The sequence below is a fragment of the Bos javanicus genome, chromosome 16 (genome assembly GCF_032452875.1).
Source record: "Bos javanicus breed banteng chromosome 16, ARS-OSU_banteng_1.0, whole genome shotgun sequence".
In the NCBI taxonomy this organism is placed as follows: Eukaryota; Metazoa; Chordata; class Mammalia; order Artiodactyla; family Bovidae; genus Bos; species Bos javanicus.
This window is the reverse complement of record NC_083883.1, coordinates 60996838-61017316: the sequence shown is the minus strand read 5'-3', so window position 1 is coordinate 61017316 and position 20479 is coordinate 60996838. Positions and strand designations below refer to the sequence as shown.

The following is a 20479-nucleotide window of genomic DNA, read 5'->3' as shown; positions in this document are numbered from 1 at the left end:
AATACAATACACTATACAATACAATATACACTTCTGATGATACCATGTTCTTACTAGAGGGAGACAACTAATAAAACAATTTGTACAGACAGAATGCCAGAGGCAACTCTTGTGATCTTCCTGTTTCAGGCAAACTCAAATAAAGAGACTGAAATAAAAACTTGGAAGAGAAATAATATGTAAAAACAAATTGTTAAAAATTTCCCAAAACAAAGAGAATAAAACTTAAGAACACTGATAATTAGAAGTGCTCAAAAGTATTTTGAAATATTGGATATGCAAGTAAAGTCTTAATCACCATGGTGAGAATCTTCACGAAGCTTCAAGAACAAATGTGTGTCGTCACTCAGTCGTGTCTGACTCTTTGTGACCCCATGGACTGTAGCCTATGAGGCTCCTCTGATGGGATTTTCCAGGCAAGAGTAATGGAGTGGGTTGCCATTTCCTTCTCCAGGGACCTAATTTTCCAATAACACCATGAAATTGACCAATTCAAATATGTATAGTTCAATTTCAGATGTATAGTGAGTATAATTGCTTCTATTAAAAAGTGAGCAAGACAGCAAAAGAGATACAGATGTATAGAACAGTCTTTTGGACTCTGTGGGAGAGCGAGAGAGTGGGATGATTTGGGAGAATGGCATTGAAACATGTATAATATCATATATGAAATGAATTGCCAGTCCAGGTTCGATGCATGATACAGGATGCTTGGGGCTGGTGCACTGGGATGACCCAGAGGGATGGTAAGGGGAGGGAGGTGGGAGGGGGGTTCAGGATGGGGAACACGTGTACACCCGTGATGGATTCATGTCGATGTATGGCAAAACCAATACAATATTGTAAAGTAATTAGCCTACAATTAAAATAAATAAATCTATATTTTAAAAAAAGTGACTGGCAGGAGTTAGGTAACTAAATATTTTCAACTTCATCAAGTTTAATATGACATTCAAAATTCAACCTAATCTGATTGCTCAGAAACTTATTGCTTAGTATATACACAATAGGAGCAATTATTTTGCTCAAGGTTCAAATATTTTAGTATGACAATGGCAGAACTAAAATGATCAAAGACAGCAAAATTCTAATGGATATTTATTAAATAACAATTATTTGTTCTACTTGCCTACATTTTTAGAAAAATCTTATACTGAAAGATCAACACAGCATATTTGCTGCAAGCAGATGACAGCTTTTATAGATTAAAGCATCAAGGAAAAGAGAATAGAATATGACTTACATTATTTAAGTATGTGTCTGTGTGCTTTGTGGAACCTTTTAATAAATAACAATTTAAATTCAAACTTTCATCTACTTATTTAGAGTATAATTTAAAATGTATAAATTAGCAGAGAATGAAATTGATCATTTCACTAAATACCTTAAAATTACTTAAATAAACCAGAATTTAAGGAAAAGATTTTACTTTTGTACATCAAAGTAGGTAAGCTATGATTGGTTATTATTTTTTTAAGTCATTTTTTTCATATTTTACTTATTTTTTAAAAAATTTATTTTTGGCTCTGCTGGGTCTTTGTTGCTGTGCAGGCTTTTCTCTAGCTGCGGACAGTGGGGGCCACCTCTCTAGCTGCAGTACGCAGGCTTCTCATTGTGGTGACTGCTCTGGCTGTGGAGCACTAGGTTCTAGAGTGTGTGGGCGTCAGTAGTTGTGGCTACCAGACTCCAGAGCACAGGCTCAGCAGTTGTAATGCACAGGCTTAGTTGCTCTGAGGCATGTGGGATCCTTCCGGATCATAGATCTAACCTGTGTATCCTGCATTGGCAGGCAGATTCTTTACCACTGGGCCACCAGGGAAGCCCTGATTATTATTAATTTTAAGTTACAATTTAAAATGTACTAAAAATCAAATATATGTGTCAAGTCACCAAATACAATGTCTTTACGAGATAATACTGAATTCTAGGCTTAAGTATTTTAATTTCTGCCACCAGCAGGAAGCCTAAATAGTCCTTTTATATGTAATAAATATTATGTCTTAAAATTCAGATTATCATATACTTTGTTGTTGTTGTTTAGTCCCCAAGTTGTGTCCGACTCTTTTGAGAGCCCGTTGACTGTAGCCCGGCAGGCTCTCTCTCCGTGGGATTTCCCAGGCAAGGATACCGGAGTGGGTTGCCATATCCCTCTCCAGGGGATTTTCCCAACCCAGGGATTGAACCCACATCTCCGGCATTGGCAGGCGGATTCTTTACCAATGAACCAATGAAGTATATGATGGGAAACATCATATACTTGGACAAAATAAACTCAAAACAGTTTAAATGGACAATTTTTCTTACCTTTCAAAAGCAGGCCATGAGGTCTCTTCACTTAGTTCAGAGCCATCACTGCTACCTAAAATCAAAAGTTATCTTATTTTTTTAAACATCATAATTATAGTTTAGATTTTACTTTAAAAAAATAAATGCTCTAGCTGTGCTTATTCACATTATTTGTTGGTGAACATTCACATATCAATTCTTCATTCTAATACCATTGTGCTTGATTTATTTTGCAATATATTAGAACAGAGTTGACAAATCTACCCAAAGAAACAAAACAGCATAAAATATTTTTATATGTATACTTATGGCTTGAACTTACTACATCAGTAAACACTTTTTCTATCATCAGAGAATAAGTACATATAAGTTCACATATAAGCACACAATTTTTCCTTATAAGGTTTGTCATAATTTAAGACCAATATAATTACAAATTTCTTAGAGGTTCATGGTATACTTCCTTTTGCATTTTTTTTTTTAAAACCCATTACTATCCTAAGGATAAAAAGCTCAATGAAATTCAACTTTTGTCTTTAGAGGCAAGGCAGAAGAGGATGGAATCCTTAAGAAAAAAAAAAGTAGCATAACAATGTAAAAACTTTCTCTTAGAGACCCAGAATATCAGTTACAATAGAAAGTTTTAAATTAGCTTAACTGGAGGGGAAAGAACTTGGAGAGTCCAAAACAGTGTAGGTTGATTTAAAATTTATTTTAAAGATAATCAATCAATAATTAATTTGTCCTTGTGTATCACATTGAGTCATCTATCAGACTTTTACAACCAGGGTTCTTTGAGAGGCTCAAACTTGAATACTATAAGGAACCCATTATGTGTGATGGATTTAACACCTCTTCCATGCATGTAGAATGGTACAAGTTATATCCCATCCTTGGAAGTACTAACAGTTACTGAAATAATTTTCTGGTTGTATGGCTCAGATAAGAAACTGGAGACAATCTGCTGTTGGTAGTTGGAGGCCTGTATGTTATTTTTGATGTGTAGAATATTATGTGATAAAGAATGAAAATTTAAGCATAATTAGTATGGCACCCCACTCCAGTACTCTTGCCTGGAGAATCCCATGGACGGAGGAGCCTGGTGGACTGCAGTCCATGGGGTTGCTAAGAGTCGGACACGACTGAGCGACTTCACTTTCACTTTTCACTTTCATGCATTGGAGAAGGAAATGGCAACCCATTCCAGTGTTCTTGCCTGGAGAATCCCAGGGACGGGGGAGCCTGGTGGGCTGCCGTCTCTGGGGTCTCACAGAGTCGGACATGACTGAAGCGACTTAGCAGCAGCAGCAGCAGTATGACTTATTTGTAGAAAACAAAAGTTTCTTCCAGAAGCACGGATCTTAAGTAGATATGCCTCCTTCAGCTGGTCAAGACTATTCTGGGATTCTGGGTGACCCAGGACATATATGCTATGTTAGAAAATGTTAGAGGCCACAGTCCCAAGCACTGGTTATTTCTTCAGGGTACTTTCTCAGAGCCTCCAAGGCATAAATTAATATTGTATGTAAAAGTTACAGCTAAGGAAAATATCTTTTTGTTATTATGAATTGTGTGTGTATATTAATAACTACCAGCTGTGGTTATAAACTTTCTTTTTAGAATGTTAAAGTTTTAAAGGAAACACCCTGGAAAGTAATGCTTATGTCTAATGTTCCTAATTTATAAACAAGGATACAACAATCCTTACTGTTCACCTACTTAGCCTTGGAATAATTAAACAATAAATACAAAGGCAAAAATTGAATTAGCCCGTTCTTGTTCTAAAAGATAGTTCTCTAAAATAAGACATTAACTGTAATGGAATGAAATAATTAGATAACTATCTTGTGGTAACTAAAAGAACATCTATGGTAAGTAAAAGTCACAAATAGAGAATAATCATCATTATAATACTTACGATAACTATTACAGAAAAGGCAAATATTTTATACTAAATTGAGAACTATAATTTTTAAAATTACTTTTTTTTTTGCTTAAAGTAACATGCTAGATTCCAGAACTGTAACACATTTTTAACTAGAAAAAGCTTCTTCCTCTCTCTTTTGCAAAATTATTCTGTGTACTATTTTTCAGATTGAGGTTAATATTTGCATATAGGCAATTTACAGTATTAATGAAGAGATATTTCAGGTGACCAACTTGTCTTCTGTTCTGTAAATTTTGTCATCATTTGCATTTATAAAAAGGGAATACTGGACTAAAACTGCTGAACGAAGCTTTCCAGTTCCAAAGCAATGTCAGGGTTTGAAACTCTCAAGGGTTAAAAGAAGTCAGTATGTTCAAGAAAATGAACTACTATCTTTCTTTCTACTGATTGTTCATCAATATTGAGATGATCATATTAAGAGTAATAGACTAAGCCCCTGAGCAACCTTGGCAGTTAATCAGAGAAGACATTTTCCTCCTTTATTTTTTTTTTAAATAAAAATAGCATCATATAGAGATTTCCTAACTATCCAAAGAAATTATGCTCAGCTAGAAGGTTCAGACGGAGAAGGTCATGGCACCCCACTCCAGTACTCTTGCCTGGAAAATCCCATGGACGGAGGAGCCTGGTAGGCTGCAGTCCATGGGGTCGCGAAGAGTCGGACACGACTGAGCGACTTCCCTTTCATTTTCACTTTCCACTTTCATGCATTGGAGAAGGAAATGGCAACCCACTCCAGTGTTCTTGCCTGGAGAATCCCAAGGACGGGGGAGCCTGGTGGGCTGCCATCTATGGGGTTGCACAGAGTCGGACACGACTGAAGCGACTTAGCAGTAGCAGCAGCAGAAGGTTCAGAAAATAAATAACAGTTTAGGCAGTAAAAACAAACAAATTCTTCTTAACTTCACGTCCTTTTCCAGTCCTGGTTTTCTTCATAATAGCTATCTCTATTTTCTTACCTCTCATTCTCCAATCTACTCCAGCCAGGGCTTTGCCCACAGTATTCTATAAAGCAAATCTAGTCAAGGTCACCAAGTGACTTTTATCTTGCCAAATTCAGTGATCAACTCCTGTTCTCCTCTTGTTTTCTCTTTTGTGCACTTGAATGGATACGTTCAGCACATCCCTCCCTTCAGAGATCCTTCCTCTACTGGGCTTTTGTGATACCACACTGTTTTTCTCCCTACTTCAGTGGTTCCTCATTTGTAGTTTCCTTTGATGGCTGACCATTTAAAAAAAATGACACCTCCAAATGTTAGCATGTCTACTCTTATTTATTTATATCCTTGCCCTTGGTGACCTTATCTGGTCTCATGGCTTGAAATACTACAAATATGCTAATTCTTATACCTGTATCTATAAATGTGACTTTACCTCCTTAAGCTTCAGATTCATACATTCGATTACCTACCTGACAACTCCCTATGGTCCAAACACGTCCAAAATGGAATTCTTAATTCCCCAAACCTAGTCACCCTTTACAAATACCTCAATACCTACAAATGGCTGCTGTTATAATGTTCTCTGCCTAAGTAACAGCACCACCATCTAACTAGCTGCTTAATCTGAAAAAAACCTGAGAATCATAACTCATCTGCCCCTTTCCTCATTCCTGCATTCCAACTACATGCAGTAACCAATTCAACCAGTGCCTGTTTTCTTCCCCACCATTCCTTGAATGCTTCCCCTTTTGAAGTCAAAAACATCAAGCACTTTTCAAACCATCATGAATTATTAATTTTTGCGGCTACTAGTAATATGATCTTATATCCACACTTTGCTACTTAGCTTTTATCAATTACTTTTTCTACCTGTAGTGGGGTTAGTCATGCTTTTCCAGCTGAGTTTTGTTAGAAGTCTTATTTTACATAAGTTGGAACTCTCTCAGAGAATTATTTCTCACCTATTGATATTCCACTAGAAAGAGTAGAGCTTTCAGCTTGGCCTCGAGATGGTGCATGGGGCTCCATGACGCTATCATCTAACAGATGTCTTGGCCCTGCATTTGGGAACGTTGCACTCTTAAACTCTGCTGTGTTCATTTTATGAATGAAACTGGAAACAAAGAGAAATATTTTTCATATCTTTCATTACTGTTACTAATTCAGGATATAAAAGATACTCTTACATAAAGATTCAGGATATAAAAGATGTACCTGCTATCCTGAACTTACTTCTGAACTCTCATACTAATGAACACACAGATTTTACCATGAAAGCCTCAAGCTAACAGTTCAGGGAAAAATTTTTTAGAAAACCAGGCCATATCTACCTATATAACAGAAAATACTTTAATCTTGATGCTTGGGTTCATTAAAAATTATTTTCACATTCGCTTTTGAAAAATGTCTATTAAATTTCCACAAAAATCATGGCAAAGGTGAACCTGGGGTCCACTTTGAGGAAACAATCTTGTAAAACTAAACGAAAAGACAGTTTCCCTTTCTTTGTATTTTGTTATAAAAAGAACAGTTTTTATATGCTTTATTTATGGTGACTTGTTTTGGTTAAGGCAAGCAATGATATAAGTTATAATTTAAAATGGAAACAGTGTTTGCTTTCCTGATTTTATTTATGATGACGACCTGTAATGTTCATTTTTATTCCCCAAAATGTGAAAGCACTATTGGAAAAATCTCATTTCCAAGTTAAGGTAAGGAAGAGATAAATGCCTTTATGCAAACAAGATAGTTTACTAAACCAGAAAAAGACTACTTTACACAAATAAAACTATGCAAGGACACTATTTTCTGTCCAACTAGTAAAATAAGTAGAAAATAAATCCAACTAAATACATAAAAATTTGAAAGATAAAATTAAAAGTGCTGACTTGTAACCCAAGCTATGGCACTTCCTATGTCCATGCTGAATCAGGTTCCGAGGGGATGGTGGTGTCTGTGGTAGCAAGGCTCCTTCAGCTGCCATGCTTTTTCTTCCACTTTGTGGAGATGCTCCTACTTCAGGACCTTAAGGGTTAAATTAAAAAAGAGAGAGACAGAGACACAAAGAGATACAGACAGAAATTATTAAATGGTTTAGAAAGATTGCTTTATTTGTAATCCCTTGATATGAAATAAAAATTTTGGTTTAATTTAAGGTAATATGAATTCTATTTAATTGACTGAACATAAAAAATATTTAGTTTCTGAGTCATAAAACACAAAACCTCAAAACAAATAATATCTATTAATTTCTGTCTCTTTTACTTGCCCTAAGTAGCCTGTTTATGGAGGAAGCAATGTAATTAGAAGAGATGGTGTAAGGGTCTCATATCACACATGAAACCTAGACTAAACCCTCAGGTCTTCTGAATCCTAGTTCAGTGCTTGTTTAATTTTCACATGACTGCTTCACTCTTAGTTTCAGCTTCTTCATAGATACAGAATATGTAGAGTAGGTCAAGGATTCAAGTTACAATTTAAATCTATACTGACTGCTCAAGTTTCTGGAAATTAAAAAAAAAGGAACTTGAGAATACACAGATTTGCAAAATAACACTGAAAATTTTTTTTATTGGTTTACAGTTGCTTTACAAGCAAAATATCACTTTAAGAATGAAAAGAAAAGCAAATTTCAATAGATATAGCCTGAAACGATTTCCTCTGCTTGGACCACTCTCAGACCCTGTAGATACTGTCATGGTTTTGCTCCCTCATTCCCTTCATACCTTATTAGATGGGTCTCCAATTATTTTTAGGATATATAATAATACAAAGCTTAGTGCCAACGTCTGTATTTGGAATATTAAACAAGGTATTGTCTATGATTTCTTTAAAAAATTCTCTTCAATTTTATGTTTTTAGATTATTTATATACATATAAATCCCAATTGTAATGCAACAGATAAATTAAGAGACTATGACTATTCTTATGAGTACTTGGTCCAGCATTAGAGTGAAATTAAAAAAAAAAAATTAAGCCACTAAAATTGACTCCTATAATTATTCAAATTAGTAAATTTTTCCACTTAGACCACAGAAATTTCTAACACAATTAACCCTCACTGCCCCTTACAGTATGCTTAATGAAAAAAGAACAGATAATTCATAAACACTTACTTATTATTTTCTGTTGGCTATATCTATTACTCTTGATTACTTGGCATATTTATTTGCATATTACTGAAAAACTACATGTGACAACTTTTTAATGAAAAAACAGGAAAACCAAATAGAAAAAGATGTATTTTAATACCAAAAATAAAACTGTGCAGGCAGAATAAAATGTGCTAAGCATTTACTCACTTTGGATATATCCCTTCTTTCTTATTAGGTTATCTGGTTTATTACTCAGTAACAAGAGAAAGCTGCACTAACCTACTAAATCCTCCCTGGAAGCAGCAGAACGTGGTGTGCTTGTTCCTGGTTCTATCTTTAATGAAAGCCTGAATTTCAGAAAGGAAAAAAGCACATAAAATGATTAATATTTGACAAAATAACATTAAAATCATGTATTTTTCTACCAAAAGCCTAAAAACATTTTTTATAAAATAATCTCAACTATATATTTTTCTTCAAGGGTGATCTTAATTAAGCCCCCTTTCTCTTTCATACAAAGCTGATCTTACAGTGATTCCAGGAAATATTAAGAGAAGGAAAAACATCAAAACCTCATATTCAAAAACAGAGATAGCTCTCCCAAGAACCTCATTACTGCTGACCAATTCAACACATTTAAAGCTATTTGGTGATTTAACCTGAAGTTATACTGATACAAGGCAAGTAAGTTCAGTAAATTTCCAACACTGAGTTAAATTATGCAAATTCTTTCTAGAATCCTTATTGGATGGGCTAATGGTCTCTGTAGCACTGAAAATTAAAACAAAACAAAACAAACCTTATTTAAAACTAACCATCCAAAAAACCAACTCAAATTATCAAAAGAAAGATCTATCTATACAAATAAAAAGGCTGTTTACAAAATCCCTGATAAATCCCTTTCTAAGGCAGAGTTTATTAGTTGGAAATTAAGGTGGTTCAGTGGTAAAGAATCTGCCTGCCAATGCAGGAGACACAACAGACCTGGGTTCAATCCCAGGATCAGGAAGATCCTTTGGAGAAGGAAATGGCAACCCACTCCAGTATTCTTGCCTGGAAAATTCCATGGACAGAGAAGCCTGGCAGGCTACAGTCTATGGGGTCAAGAGACAGACACGACTGAGCACACAAGTTCCCACACAAGTTCCATTTAGGAAAATGTATCAATTTTGAGTTCTGCAGCAAAAAGAGGTTATAATTCCTATCAGTGGAAATGGTTTCAGGAGATAGGATACTAAAGCAGTTGTAGAAAATATTTTGGTGTAGTCCAGGAAATACACTTTGGTGTACTCTGTATTATCATTAAACATTTGTCTGGAAATTAATGAAGACTTTTTATTTTTCAGCATCCTACCAACTGGAATTTTTTATGAAACTGCACAATACAAATAATATTATAATGATAAATCTATTCTAGGTGCTTAACTTTTTATCAATTTCTTTGATATCCTAAAGGAGAAATCACACATAATTGTACTCTAATTACTTAACCATGTAAAATACATGTATTGAACAGATGTATGATTAACCAGAACTCTCTGCTCTTTTTCTTGTTACAGGTAGCTGACTCTACTTATGTGAGCTTCAGACTATGCTATATTCCTTCGCTGAACTCTTGTTTTGTGTCAGGCACAGTTCTCTCAGCACTGGAATATAATGGAGACTCAAGCAGACAGGGTGTCTCTCCCCTTCAGAAGCACAGTCTAGAAAAGTTTCCTAACACAGAACCAAAACAGAAAGGAACAGAAAGGAGGCTACGGGAGAACCACGCTGCTATTAACAATGGCTGATAACCGACAGCAATATAAAAAGTGGAAGCGTCTTAAACTGCACTTAAAGTGCAGTCAGTGTCAGTTGCCCATATCATCATCAAAACACTGTATTTAACAGTGATGCGGATTCACTGAGAAAAGATACCACGCTGCTGCTGCTGCTAAGTCGCTTCAGTCCTGTCCGACTCTGTGCGACCCCACAGACAGCAGCCCACCAGGCTCCTCTGTCCTTGGGATTCTCCAGGCAAGAATACTGGAGTGGATTGCCATTTCCTTCTCCAGAAGATATTATGCTCAGTATTAAAATGAAATAACTTTGAAAGATTTTCACCCTGACTAAAACACATGCATGTAACTTGTAATATTGATACTGGCTGCCTATGTAGATGAAGCTGCCAACAACACAGGCTTATGGATAAATGAAAAGTCATTTCTATTTAAATCTTTCATCATAAAATCCACTTTTCCCAACTTACGACCTTAATAGCTCTTATGTTAAAATGCTCTGATTTTCAACACATTTAATCAGTAGGTTCATGCAACACAACTGCATCTTTAGGAAAACACTATCTTCTTTAGCGTCCCATAAGATTCTCCAATACCACCAAGTGACTTGGAGTTCCCCAGCCGATTCCACTGATGGTTCCATCCCTGAAACACCTTTCTTAACTCTTCATGTGGAGCAACTCACCTGCTAAGATGCAGACTAAGGTAAGATGGTCACCTGAAGCTGCTCATGTTTATTTTCTCTTCACTTTTCCCAGTTAAAGCTGAGCTGGGTCTCCCCTCATCTATGTTCCCATAGCATCCTCTGCACATCTCTAGTATAGTACTCTTTCAACTATTTTGTAATTACTTATTTTGTAATCCCAGCAGCTAGCATTCACCTATAGCAAAAGCTGAATAAATATTTGTTTATGAATACAATGGGACTTCCCTGTAGCTCAGGTGGTAAAGAATCTGCCTGCAATGCAGGAGACCTGGGTTCAATCCCTCAGTCAGGAAGATCCCTTGGAGATGGAAATGGCAATCCACTCTAGTATTCTTGCCTGGAGAATTCCATGGACAGAGGAACCTGACGGGCTACAGACCAGAGGGTTGCAAAAGTTGGACACGACTAAGTGACTAACACACAATGAGTATAATGGGAAGGCTGCTCGAGTTCTAGTTACTCATGAAAACAAAAATCAGTGTAACAGCATGCACTTTCTTACCAAAATGAAGCTCTCATGCCAGGATACAGACAGCTAAAACTACTTAAGAGCTTAGTTAACTCTATCCTTTCAGCATTAAAATTCACCATACTCTGTATTTATGCAACAGTTTCTTAGACTTCACTTCTACTGAAGGGGCTTTCCTGATAGCTCAGTTGGGAAAGAATCTACCTGCAACACAGGAGACCCTGGTTCAATCCCTGTGTCAGGAAGATCAGCTGGAGAAGGGATAGTCTACCCACTCCAATGTGCTTCGGCTTCCCTGTTGGCTCAGCTGGTAAAGAATCCACTTGCAATGCAGAAGACCTGGGTTCGATCCCTGGGTTGGGAAGATTCCCCTGGATAAGGGAAGAGCTACCCACTTCAGTATTCTGGCCTGGAGAATTTCATGGATTGTATAGTCCATGGGGTCGCAGAGATTCCCACTTGACTGAGCGACTTTCACTTTCTACTGAAGAGTTACACTTTAACTTTTAAAAAATCCATTAAATTTCTTGAGACAGACACAGAAATTTTAATAATGACTTACTCATGTTTTGAGTTTTAAGATAATCTTCTGTACCCAACTGGATAAAATATGAGTGTTTTATGCTATGTCAGTAGAGAGATGAGAGAAGTAAGTGATAAATATGACACAGACCATCACACTCAAGAAACTTACAATCTAGGGCATCAGATCTGTTAAACAGTGCCAAGATTATTAAAAAGCTGATGCACTGACCTCATACATTTTCAATGAATTACCCTATAAAATCTTTCTGTAAAACAAAAATTGATACAGAATGATAAAGTGGTAATAATACAGTATGGTGGAGAAGATGACAATAAAGTGTTTTCAAATATAAATAAAGCTTTAGATACATTTTAAGTATATGTACAGAGCTTCTTAATATATTTGATATTTGAAGAAAAGTTATTTCCAGTTGTTTTCTGGAATTTCTAGCCTTTTATTATGGGTACCAATTCTGTTCTCCAGAATTCTTTAAAAAATGTTGAAACTTATGGAACAAAGAAGCTGATAATTACTATCACACAGCATAAGAAAATTTTTGTATATAATGCATTAATATTAAAAAATAACCTTATCTTTCACTTTGATAAAAATTTAAAGTATAACCTTTTACTGGAAAATATATTTGTGGTAGACACAAAGTTAAATTTGAAAGCTTAGAAACAGCAAAAAAATTTTTTTTAAATAAATGAAGCTGCAAGGAAAATGAAAAGCCTCAAGAGAAAAATAGCCTCTTTATCCTTATATCTTTTGGAAAAAAAAAACAAAAAACAAAAACTTGGTAGTCATGATATAGAGCATACTACTGAAAAATAAATGCGAATGTACGTGTGTGTGCTCAGTCATGTCTGACTCTGTGACTCCATGGACTGTAGCCCAGCAGGCTCCTCTGTCTAAGGAAATTTCCAGGCAAAAATACTGGAGTGGGTTGCATTTCCGACTCCAGAAAAATAAAAAGGGTTAATAATGAAAAAATCCCTTTTCTGTTGGGCAGGACTGAGAATGGTTAAGCAAAAAGATATGGATATCAGCTGTTTTAAAAGTAAGTTTTGAAAACCTTTAATGAAGGACTTGCTTGAATAGAGGAAAGGACAAGTGTGGTGTTCTACTGGACAAATATTAATTCAGAGTCCAGAAGGTTCAATATTCTGTCAATACACAAAAATAACTGAAAACAAATTCAAAACTGTGTTAAAAATTTCCTTAAAGAGGAGCAATTTTTCTGTTCATGGACTGCTTCATTAATTTTTCAGTCTATTAAAAGATACATTTCCATAAAGATTCAATGCTTCAATGGAGAAAGAAAGGAAGAAATGTAAAACTAGAACTATCAAACATCAGCTCTCAACAAGTTGAGAAACATACAATGCTTTTTAATAGAAGAAGAGATGACGTACTTGTATACTGGCTCAGTCACATCAAGTGACTGATTTAAAAACTTCACATGAATAGGTAACTTTACCACTGTAAATACACAACTGTATTTGCATGATAAGATGCAGTATTTAGATGTTTGAATACAGAGATGAAAGGGTAGAGGACAAGACACAGTTATACAAACCACTTCTGAAGATCCAACCTACTTGTAATTATCATCTTCCACAAACTTTTGCAGTTCTTCTATATACTGAACAGAGTTCAGGTATTTTTGGACGTGAGGCAACATGGGGATATCTAGGCAAAACATGATAAATAATTATCTGATAAAGTACATCTCAGGCAAAATTTTTAAAGTTAAGCTGAGAAAAATATATTTAAAGGTAAATTAAGGCCACATGAGTTTGGGTGAACTCTGGGAGTTGGTGATGGACAGGGAGGCCTGGCGTGCTGCGATTCATGGGGTCGCAAAGAGTCGGACACAACTGAGCGACTGAACTGAACTGAAGGCCACATGGCACCAAAATTTAAATTAACTCTAGAAGGACGTGGCTGAGGTAAATGTTATTTAATGTAAAACTGAAGGTCATTTAGAAAACTGCAGCTGCATGCTGTCTGTATAGATTAAAACACCTCCATTTACGAAGTCCCACATATATGAGAAATTTCATAAAAGAAAATCAGAGCCACCATTGTAATTTATAGTCAAACCTCATCTAAGTGCAACATATAAGGCAGTTTAGGGTTTCTTTTTTTTTTTTTTAAAGGAGCCTGGCTCACATTTGTAGTTTTTTTTCTCTCCTACTTAGAAATTTCAAATAAGACTGATTTAACATTACAATTTGATGTTATGTTAAAAAAACTGAGAAAAGGATTAAAAAAAAGAAATTAAAGTTAAACAGCAACAAACTGTAAACTGTTTTTAAACAGCATTAAAATTACATAGCTGTAAAAACCTCTCTCTATTTTCTATCAAACTGAAAGCATTTAAATGCTTTAAAACAATAAATTTTTTTTTTCTAATCATTTGGGCTTGCATAAGTTCTTTTCACATACGTGTTTCCATAAAATACGTCTTGGACAAAACTGGTTATCTACTCAACATAGAACTCAAGAAAGCTTCTCAACTGTTACTACAACAGCCTCAGCTCAGTCCCTAACTGAAAAATAAAAGAAATATTTACATAATAGATCAGGGAGATCAAATGAGATGAGAAGAATAGAAAATAATTGTGAAAATTACATTAGCAAAGTTGCTACAAATTACAGAAGAGCAAAAGATAAAACTTAGCATTTTAAATATGAAATACTTGAACTCCTTAAAAGCAAGATCTTAAACAGGACGCTAAACATTGGACAGTGACATAATCATTATTTTCCTTTACATTAGGATGATGTACCCTGCTCTGTGAAAAGTGGCCATCAACCTGTGTAAATGAATCAAACCTTTATAAATGAATTACAGCATTACTCCCAGAAACTTACCATATTCACAGGACTGCTGCAAATCAGAAATTATTCTAAGGATGTTATTCATCAAGTTTGATCTTTGCTCATTTTCTAGAATGCTGCCAGTTGATGGATATGCTGAATCAATATATGTTAAATCAGATAGATAGATACCTGAAACAAAATTAAGATAAATGAGTGTTTTTCTACTTGTTTGGATGAGTATAGTTTGTTTATAGCTATATTTCAATATATGCCCTATTTAAAATATATTCATTATTAATACTGTGTTAAAACATGACCACTAAGGCAAGGAGATCCAACCAGTCCATTCTAAAGATCAGTCCTGGGTGTTCTTTGGAAGGAATGATGCTAAAGCTGAAACTCCAGTACTTTGGCTACCTCATGAGAAGGGTTGACTCATTGGAAAAGACTCTGATGCTGGGAGGGATTGGGGGCAGGAGGAGAAGGGGACGACAGAGGATGAGATGGCTGGATGGCATCACCGACTCGATGGACGTGAGTCTGAGTGAACTCCGGGAGTTGGTGATGGACAGGGAGGCTTGGCATGCTTTGATTCATGGGGTCGCAAAGAGTCGGACATGACTGAGTGACTGAACTGAACTGGACTGAAGGCCTAGATTTCTGTGGCATCCAGGTCAGACATGACTTAAAGCTGAAGTTAGAAACTCCAATACCTACCTACCCATGGGTCTTAATGGAAAGAAGATAAGCTCCTGAACTGGCTCTGCCTCTGTATAAAATAAAGATAATTATTCTAATTTCCAAACCTTGGTTTTTATGTCTATACACTAGTACCTATTTTTCAAGTTGTGGTACGGCCTGAAGAAGTTTTAAGTTAGCCAGCCTAACCACTTCCCTTCCACTTCCATGGGGCAGTTAACTTAATATTAGTTCTATACATGCTTGCCTCGAGTGGGTAACTATCACATGAGCCTTACTTTTTTTTTTCCTTTTAAATATTTATTTATTTGGCCGCACTGGGTCTGGGTTGTGGCACACAGGCTCTTCGCTGAGGTGTGTAGACTCCAGAGCTCTCGGGCCCAGCTGTCCCCATAACACATGAGATCCCAGCTCCTCAACCAGGGATGGAACCTGTGCTCTCCTCCCGTTCCACCTTGGAAGAGAGTTTCTTAACCTTGGGAGGACCAGAGAAGTCTTGATTCTTAATTACTTTGAAAACTGTCTCATTCTAGTAGAAACGTCTTGTTTTTATTAAAGATTAACAGTTGGATTTTTGAAACAGTTCTACTAACTACACATTGAAGTTAACCTTGCTCTTTTTTTCTGTACCAACAAAAATAATACATCCTCTCAAATGATTCAGTTGTCCTAGATATTCAAAGTCACATCTATAGAAAATATTTCCTGAGAGTTTACTATGCACGTGTAAAGCGTAAAAGGCACCATGTTCCTACTTTCCAAATCATTACTCCCGGTTCATGAACTCTCAGAATAAGTGCAACCAAAATGATGTACTTATTGCCTTCCAGATAAGCCCTGTGTTTTTCCTTATGCCGGTTCTTCTAGTTTAAATGATACCTGAACTCAACTCTGCCCATCTGAATCATTATCTTACATTCAGGTCCATGTCAACGGTTCTTTAGTTTCCTCACATATTCCAAGAAAGGAATTTAGAAACTGTCTAGTCCAAACCCTCTTTTCACAGGCAAACACTCTAAGGTCCACAGATATTAAGGAAGTGCCTAACACCACATGAATTGTTAGTGACAGAGCTGGATCTCAGAGTACACACTTGTACTCCAAGGGTTTTTTTTTTTTTAATTACACTGTTACAAACTCATACAGTATCTGTATCACTCACTTGATAGTTTTTAAGACTTTCTAATCTTTTTATTGAAAATCTTTAGTATTTTAATATTTAATCTGCTTAAGATAATAAACTCATTCAAGTGGTTACTCTATCTTGCACTTTAAAAAATGAAAATCCTGACCAGTATTTGCAGACAATTGGTGTTTAACAAAATGTAAAAAGTTGGCAATGGTAATCCTTTTACTCATTCCAGTATCATTCCTTTTCCATTCAGTAAATCTTAACAGTATTCTTTAAGCCATCTATCATAAATACTTCTTTTTCTTTAGAGACTCTCAACTTTATTTTTTATGACTTCAAATAAATCTGTAACCTAGCTCCCTTTCTTTCCCTCCTATCTCAGAGGAAGAAGAATCCCCTTCTTTTTCTTCCAAATCTAAACTGTGATTTTGAACGTAATCTCTACTGCCTCCTTTTAACATATCCACTGCTGCCTCCACTATCACTTACACTCCATGGCTCTTTTCCAAGAGCCAGTGTGCACATTTAAATCTCCTCTACTTAAAAACACAAGCAAAGCAACCCTTCCTTTAAATCTGATCCCTTCCTCAATACAGGACTCTTGCCTTCTTCAACAAACACCTTGAAAGAGAAATAAGGACTGGTACAATTAATTTTTTTTATCCTTCATTCTATTTTTATGTAATACTTGGTACATATAAAAGTTTACTTGTGTCAGGAAAAATTGTGATAGACTTTGCAATAGGCAAAAAGATTACTAGGTATATCCTGTTTCCAGTGCATCCTCTTGGCCTGAACTATTTTATAAGTTGTTGAAAACTGGTAATAATACAAATTCTTGTCCATAAAAATGCCAATGAATTATGTCCAGTGGGATGTAACTGATTATTGCCCTGTGGATGTTGAACAATTTTGCAACTATCTGTAAATTCATTCCAGCATTCCCAACGGCCTGCATGTATGTGCAGTACTCGGACTTCTTCCTTGAAGTTATTGTAAATATCTTCCTGATTCCCTGTATACTTAATGATTTAAACAAAACCTTTGACATGTATTCATATTTTATTTGTGTGAAAAAGATAACTGTATCTTTTAAAAATAACAGTTTAACATATAATATTGGTTATCAAATAATGTAATAAATACTCATCAACGTAAGAGCTACAATATCAGTACTGTTGCCTCATCTTTATCTTCTTTCCCTGTGTCATCTCTCTGCCTCCTGTCTAGAGGGAACTACCATTTCTAATTTTAAGATTATTCCCCTTGTTCTTTTTGGGGCACATGTCTGTATTCCTGCACATTTTATTTTACTTTTGCTTATTTTTGAGCTTTAAAAAAAATCATACTTTTATACGTGTGATTAAATGATAATATTGGTAAAGTTAGAATGCGTACACAATAAGTGATTTACAAATGGTTGTTAAATAAGTTTTTAAAAATATGATCTGTGATTGCTTCGTCTTACTATTTTGTTTCTAAGACTTATTCATCTTGTTAAGTACAGCCGTAATTCCCTAAGAGAATAAACTATATGTAACTATATTACAATTTACTTATTCATTTTGTTTGATACGAGTTTTGAGTTACTTGCCCCCTTCCTCCTTGTTGCTACAGACATTCTTGTACATGTCTCCTGGTGCACACGTACAAGAACTTCTCTAGGAGAGAGATATACACATATATACATACATGCAGGCATATATAATGTTCAGCTTTACAAGACAGTGCCACATTGGTTTTTAAAGCTATATCAACTGATACACCCACTGACAGTATATAGGTTTCTACTGATCCACATGTGCTAACATGTGAAATTCACATCTATCTCATTGCTGGAACTTATTCTGGCAAAGGCACACATGACCTTCTCACACTAATTCTTTAGACATCTCTCTTGGTCTCCTCTCTACTGCTCAGTCTCTCTGCAGTATTTGTACTACTTACTCCCTTGTTTCTCAGTCTTTACTGGCTTGAACTTGCCTCGCTTCCATCCTCCCTCGATTCTTCTATTTCCTCAGGTCCCTTGGAATTGGTATTCACCATGGTTCTGTCATTAATCTTCTCAATCTACATGTACTTCTGAATTATCTTATTTCTGAGGCCTCAACCATCACCTGATTGCTGATGACTCTCCAAATTTCTCTATAGAACACAGCTCCTGACTTTCATTTTCAATTTAACATCCCAAACTAACCATAATTTGTCCCTAGACACCTGCCAATCCACTTTCCAAACCTGGTCAGTGATATGAATTACTAACTAGTGAAGAAGAACTAAAGAGCCTCTTAATGAAAATGAAAAAGGAGAGTGAAAAAGTTGGCTTAAAACTCAACATTCAGAAAACTAAGATCATGGCATCTGGTCCCATCACTTCATGGCAAATAGATGGGGAAACAATGGAAACAGTGACAGACTTTATTTTTGGGGGCTCCAAAATCACTGCAGATGGTGGTTGCAGCTATGAAATTAAAAGATGCTTGCTTCTTGGAAGAAAAGTTATGGCCAACCTAGACAGCATATTAAAAAGCAGAGACATTACTTTGTTAACAAAGGTCCATCTAGTCAGAGCTATGGTTTTTCCAGTAGTCATGTATGGATGTGAGAGTTGGACTATATAAAGAAAGCTGAGCACTGAAGAACTGATGCTTTTGAATTGTGGTGTTGGAGAAGACTCTTGAAGGTCCCTTGAACTGCAAGGAGATCCAACCAGTCCATCTTAAAAGAAATCAGTCCTGAATATTCATTGGAAGGACTGATGCTGAAGCTGAAACTCCAATACTTTGGCCACCTGATAGGAAGAACTGACTCACTGGAAAAGACCCTGTTTGCTGGGAAAGATTGAAGGTGAGAGGAGAAGGGGACGACAAAGGATGAGATGGTTGGATGGAATCACTGACTCAGTGGGCATGAGTTTGAGCAAGGTCTGGGAGTTGGTGATGAACAGGGAGGCCTGGCATGCTGCAGTCCATGGGATCACAAAGAGTTGGACATAACTGAGCAACTGAACTAAATTAGAAACCCCTACACTGCTTAAACAAACAAGCTCTGAAGGAGTTTACTATCTCATATTTCTCCAGGTTAAGGTATTAGTGAATACAATGTGACCACTGAATGATCAAGTAATGTATTACATAGTATAAATCAGAGGCTAGAAGCTGTCCCAGTCTTTTTAAAATCAGGAAACAACATAGAAAGTATCTATATGACCTTTTCCTTAAAAAAATGGGGAGATCTGGCAATAGTGAGGTACAGCTGGGAAGAGTATAGATAGTAATCATTACAGATGTCAGTCTGTCGTAACCTATTTTCCTCTGCTCTCCTACTTCTCGTTTGCTTCACCTATATACATTACCTGCTTCATTCTTGTTGTGAGCATCTGTAGGCCTTTGAGTACACCCCTGCTATACCTATGTATGTCATAGGAATTTAAAGAAATAATTAATTCTGTGAAAGAAGTAGAAACTAAGCTGACTTCAAATAAAGGATGTTGATCAACAAACAGAGTTGATGATAGGGCCTGAGAAAGAGAAAAGTAGCACAAAGTTAGGCAACGACAGGGGGAAAGCACGTGGTATTGGTAAAGAGCCCACCTGCCAATGCAGGAGACATAAGAGACGCGGGTTCAATCCCTGGGTAGGGAAGATCCCTTGAGGAGGGCATGGCAACCCATTCCAGTATTCTTGCCTGGAAAAACCCCACAAAACAGAGGGCCCCAGTGGGTTACAGTCCATAGAGTCGCAAAGAAAACAAAATGACTGTAGGGACTTACACACACACACACACGCACACAACACGTACAGAAAGTAGGAGCCCGCCAAGTTTTATCTAGAAGCAGCAATCAACAGTTATATAATCCAATCAGAGAGAGTGTGGCCAAATGCTTTGGAGTCAGAGTCAAATCCCAGTGCTACAGCTTAGTACTGAAGTCCTAAGCCAAATTACCTAAGATGTCTAAACCTGTGTCTCCTCAGCCACTGAGTTAATTAACATTCTTGATTTAAAGAAATAAAAAGGCATAGTCGGTACCTGACAATTACTAATTCTCTAAGCAGCTCCCTAATTTCAT

At 36.2% G+C, this 20479-nt stretch overlaps 1 protein-coding gene and 1 long non-coding RNA gene across 5 annotated transcripts in view; one reads left to right on the top strand and one right to left on the bottom strand.

The window, feature by feature from the left end:
• LOC133228037 (uncharacterized) overlaps window positions 1-9916 on the top strand; it is a 44929-nt gene extending 35013 nt beyond the window's left edge. The window contains exon 3 of the long non-coding RNA XR_009730035.1: window positions 9831-9916. This is a non-coding gene — a long non-coding RNA (uncharacterized LOC133228037). The remainder of the gene's footprint in view (window positions 1-9830) is intronic.
• RALGPS2 (Ral GEF with PH domain and SH3 binding motif 2) overlaps window positions 1-20479 on the bottom strand; it is a 163105-nt gene that overhangs the window by 21163 nt on the left and 121463 nt on the right. For all 4 annotated transcript variants that reach the window (XM_061383320.1, XM_061383322.1, XM_061383323.1 and 1 more), the window contains exons 9-14: window positions 14631-14768; window positions 13352-13442; window positions 8551-8618; window positions 7065-7200; window positions 6138-6289; window positions 2305-2359 (exon numbers count right to left, since the gene is read on the bottom strand). In XM_061383320.1, the coding sequence (XP_061239304.1) occupies window positions 2305-2359; window positions 6138-6289; window positions 7065-7200; window positions 8551-8618; window positions 13352-13442; window positions 14631-14768 (640 nt within the window). The remainder of the gene's footprint in view (window positions 1-2304; window positions 2360-6137; window positions 6290-7064; window positions 7201-8550; window positions 8619-13351; window positions 13443-14630; window positions 14769-20479) is intronic.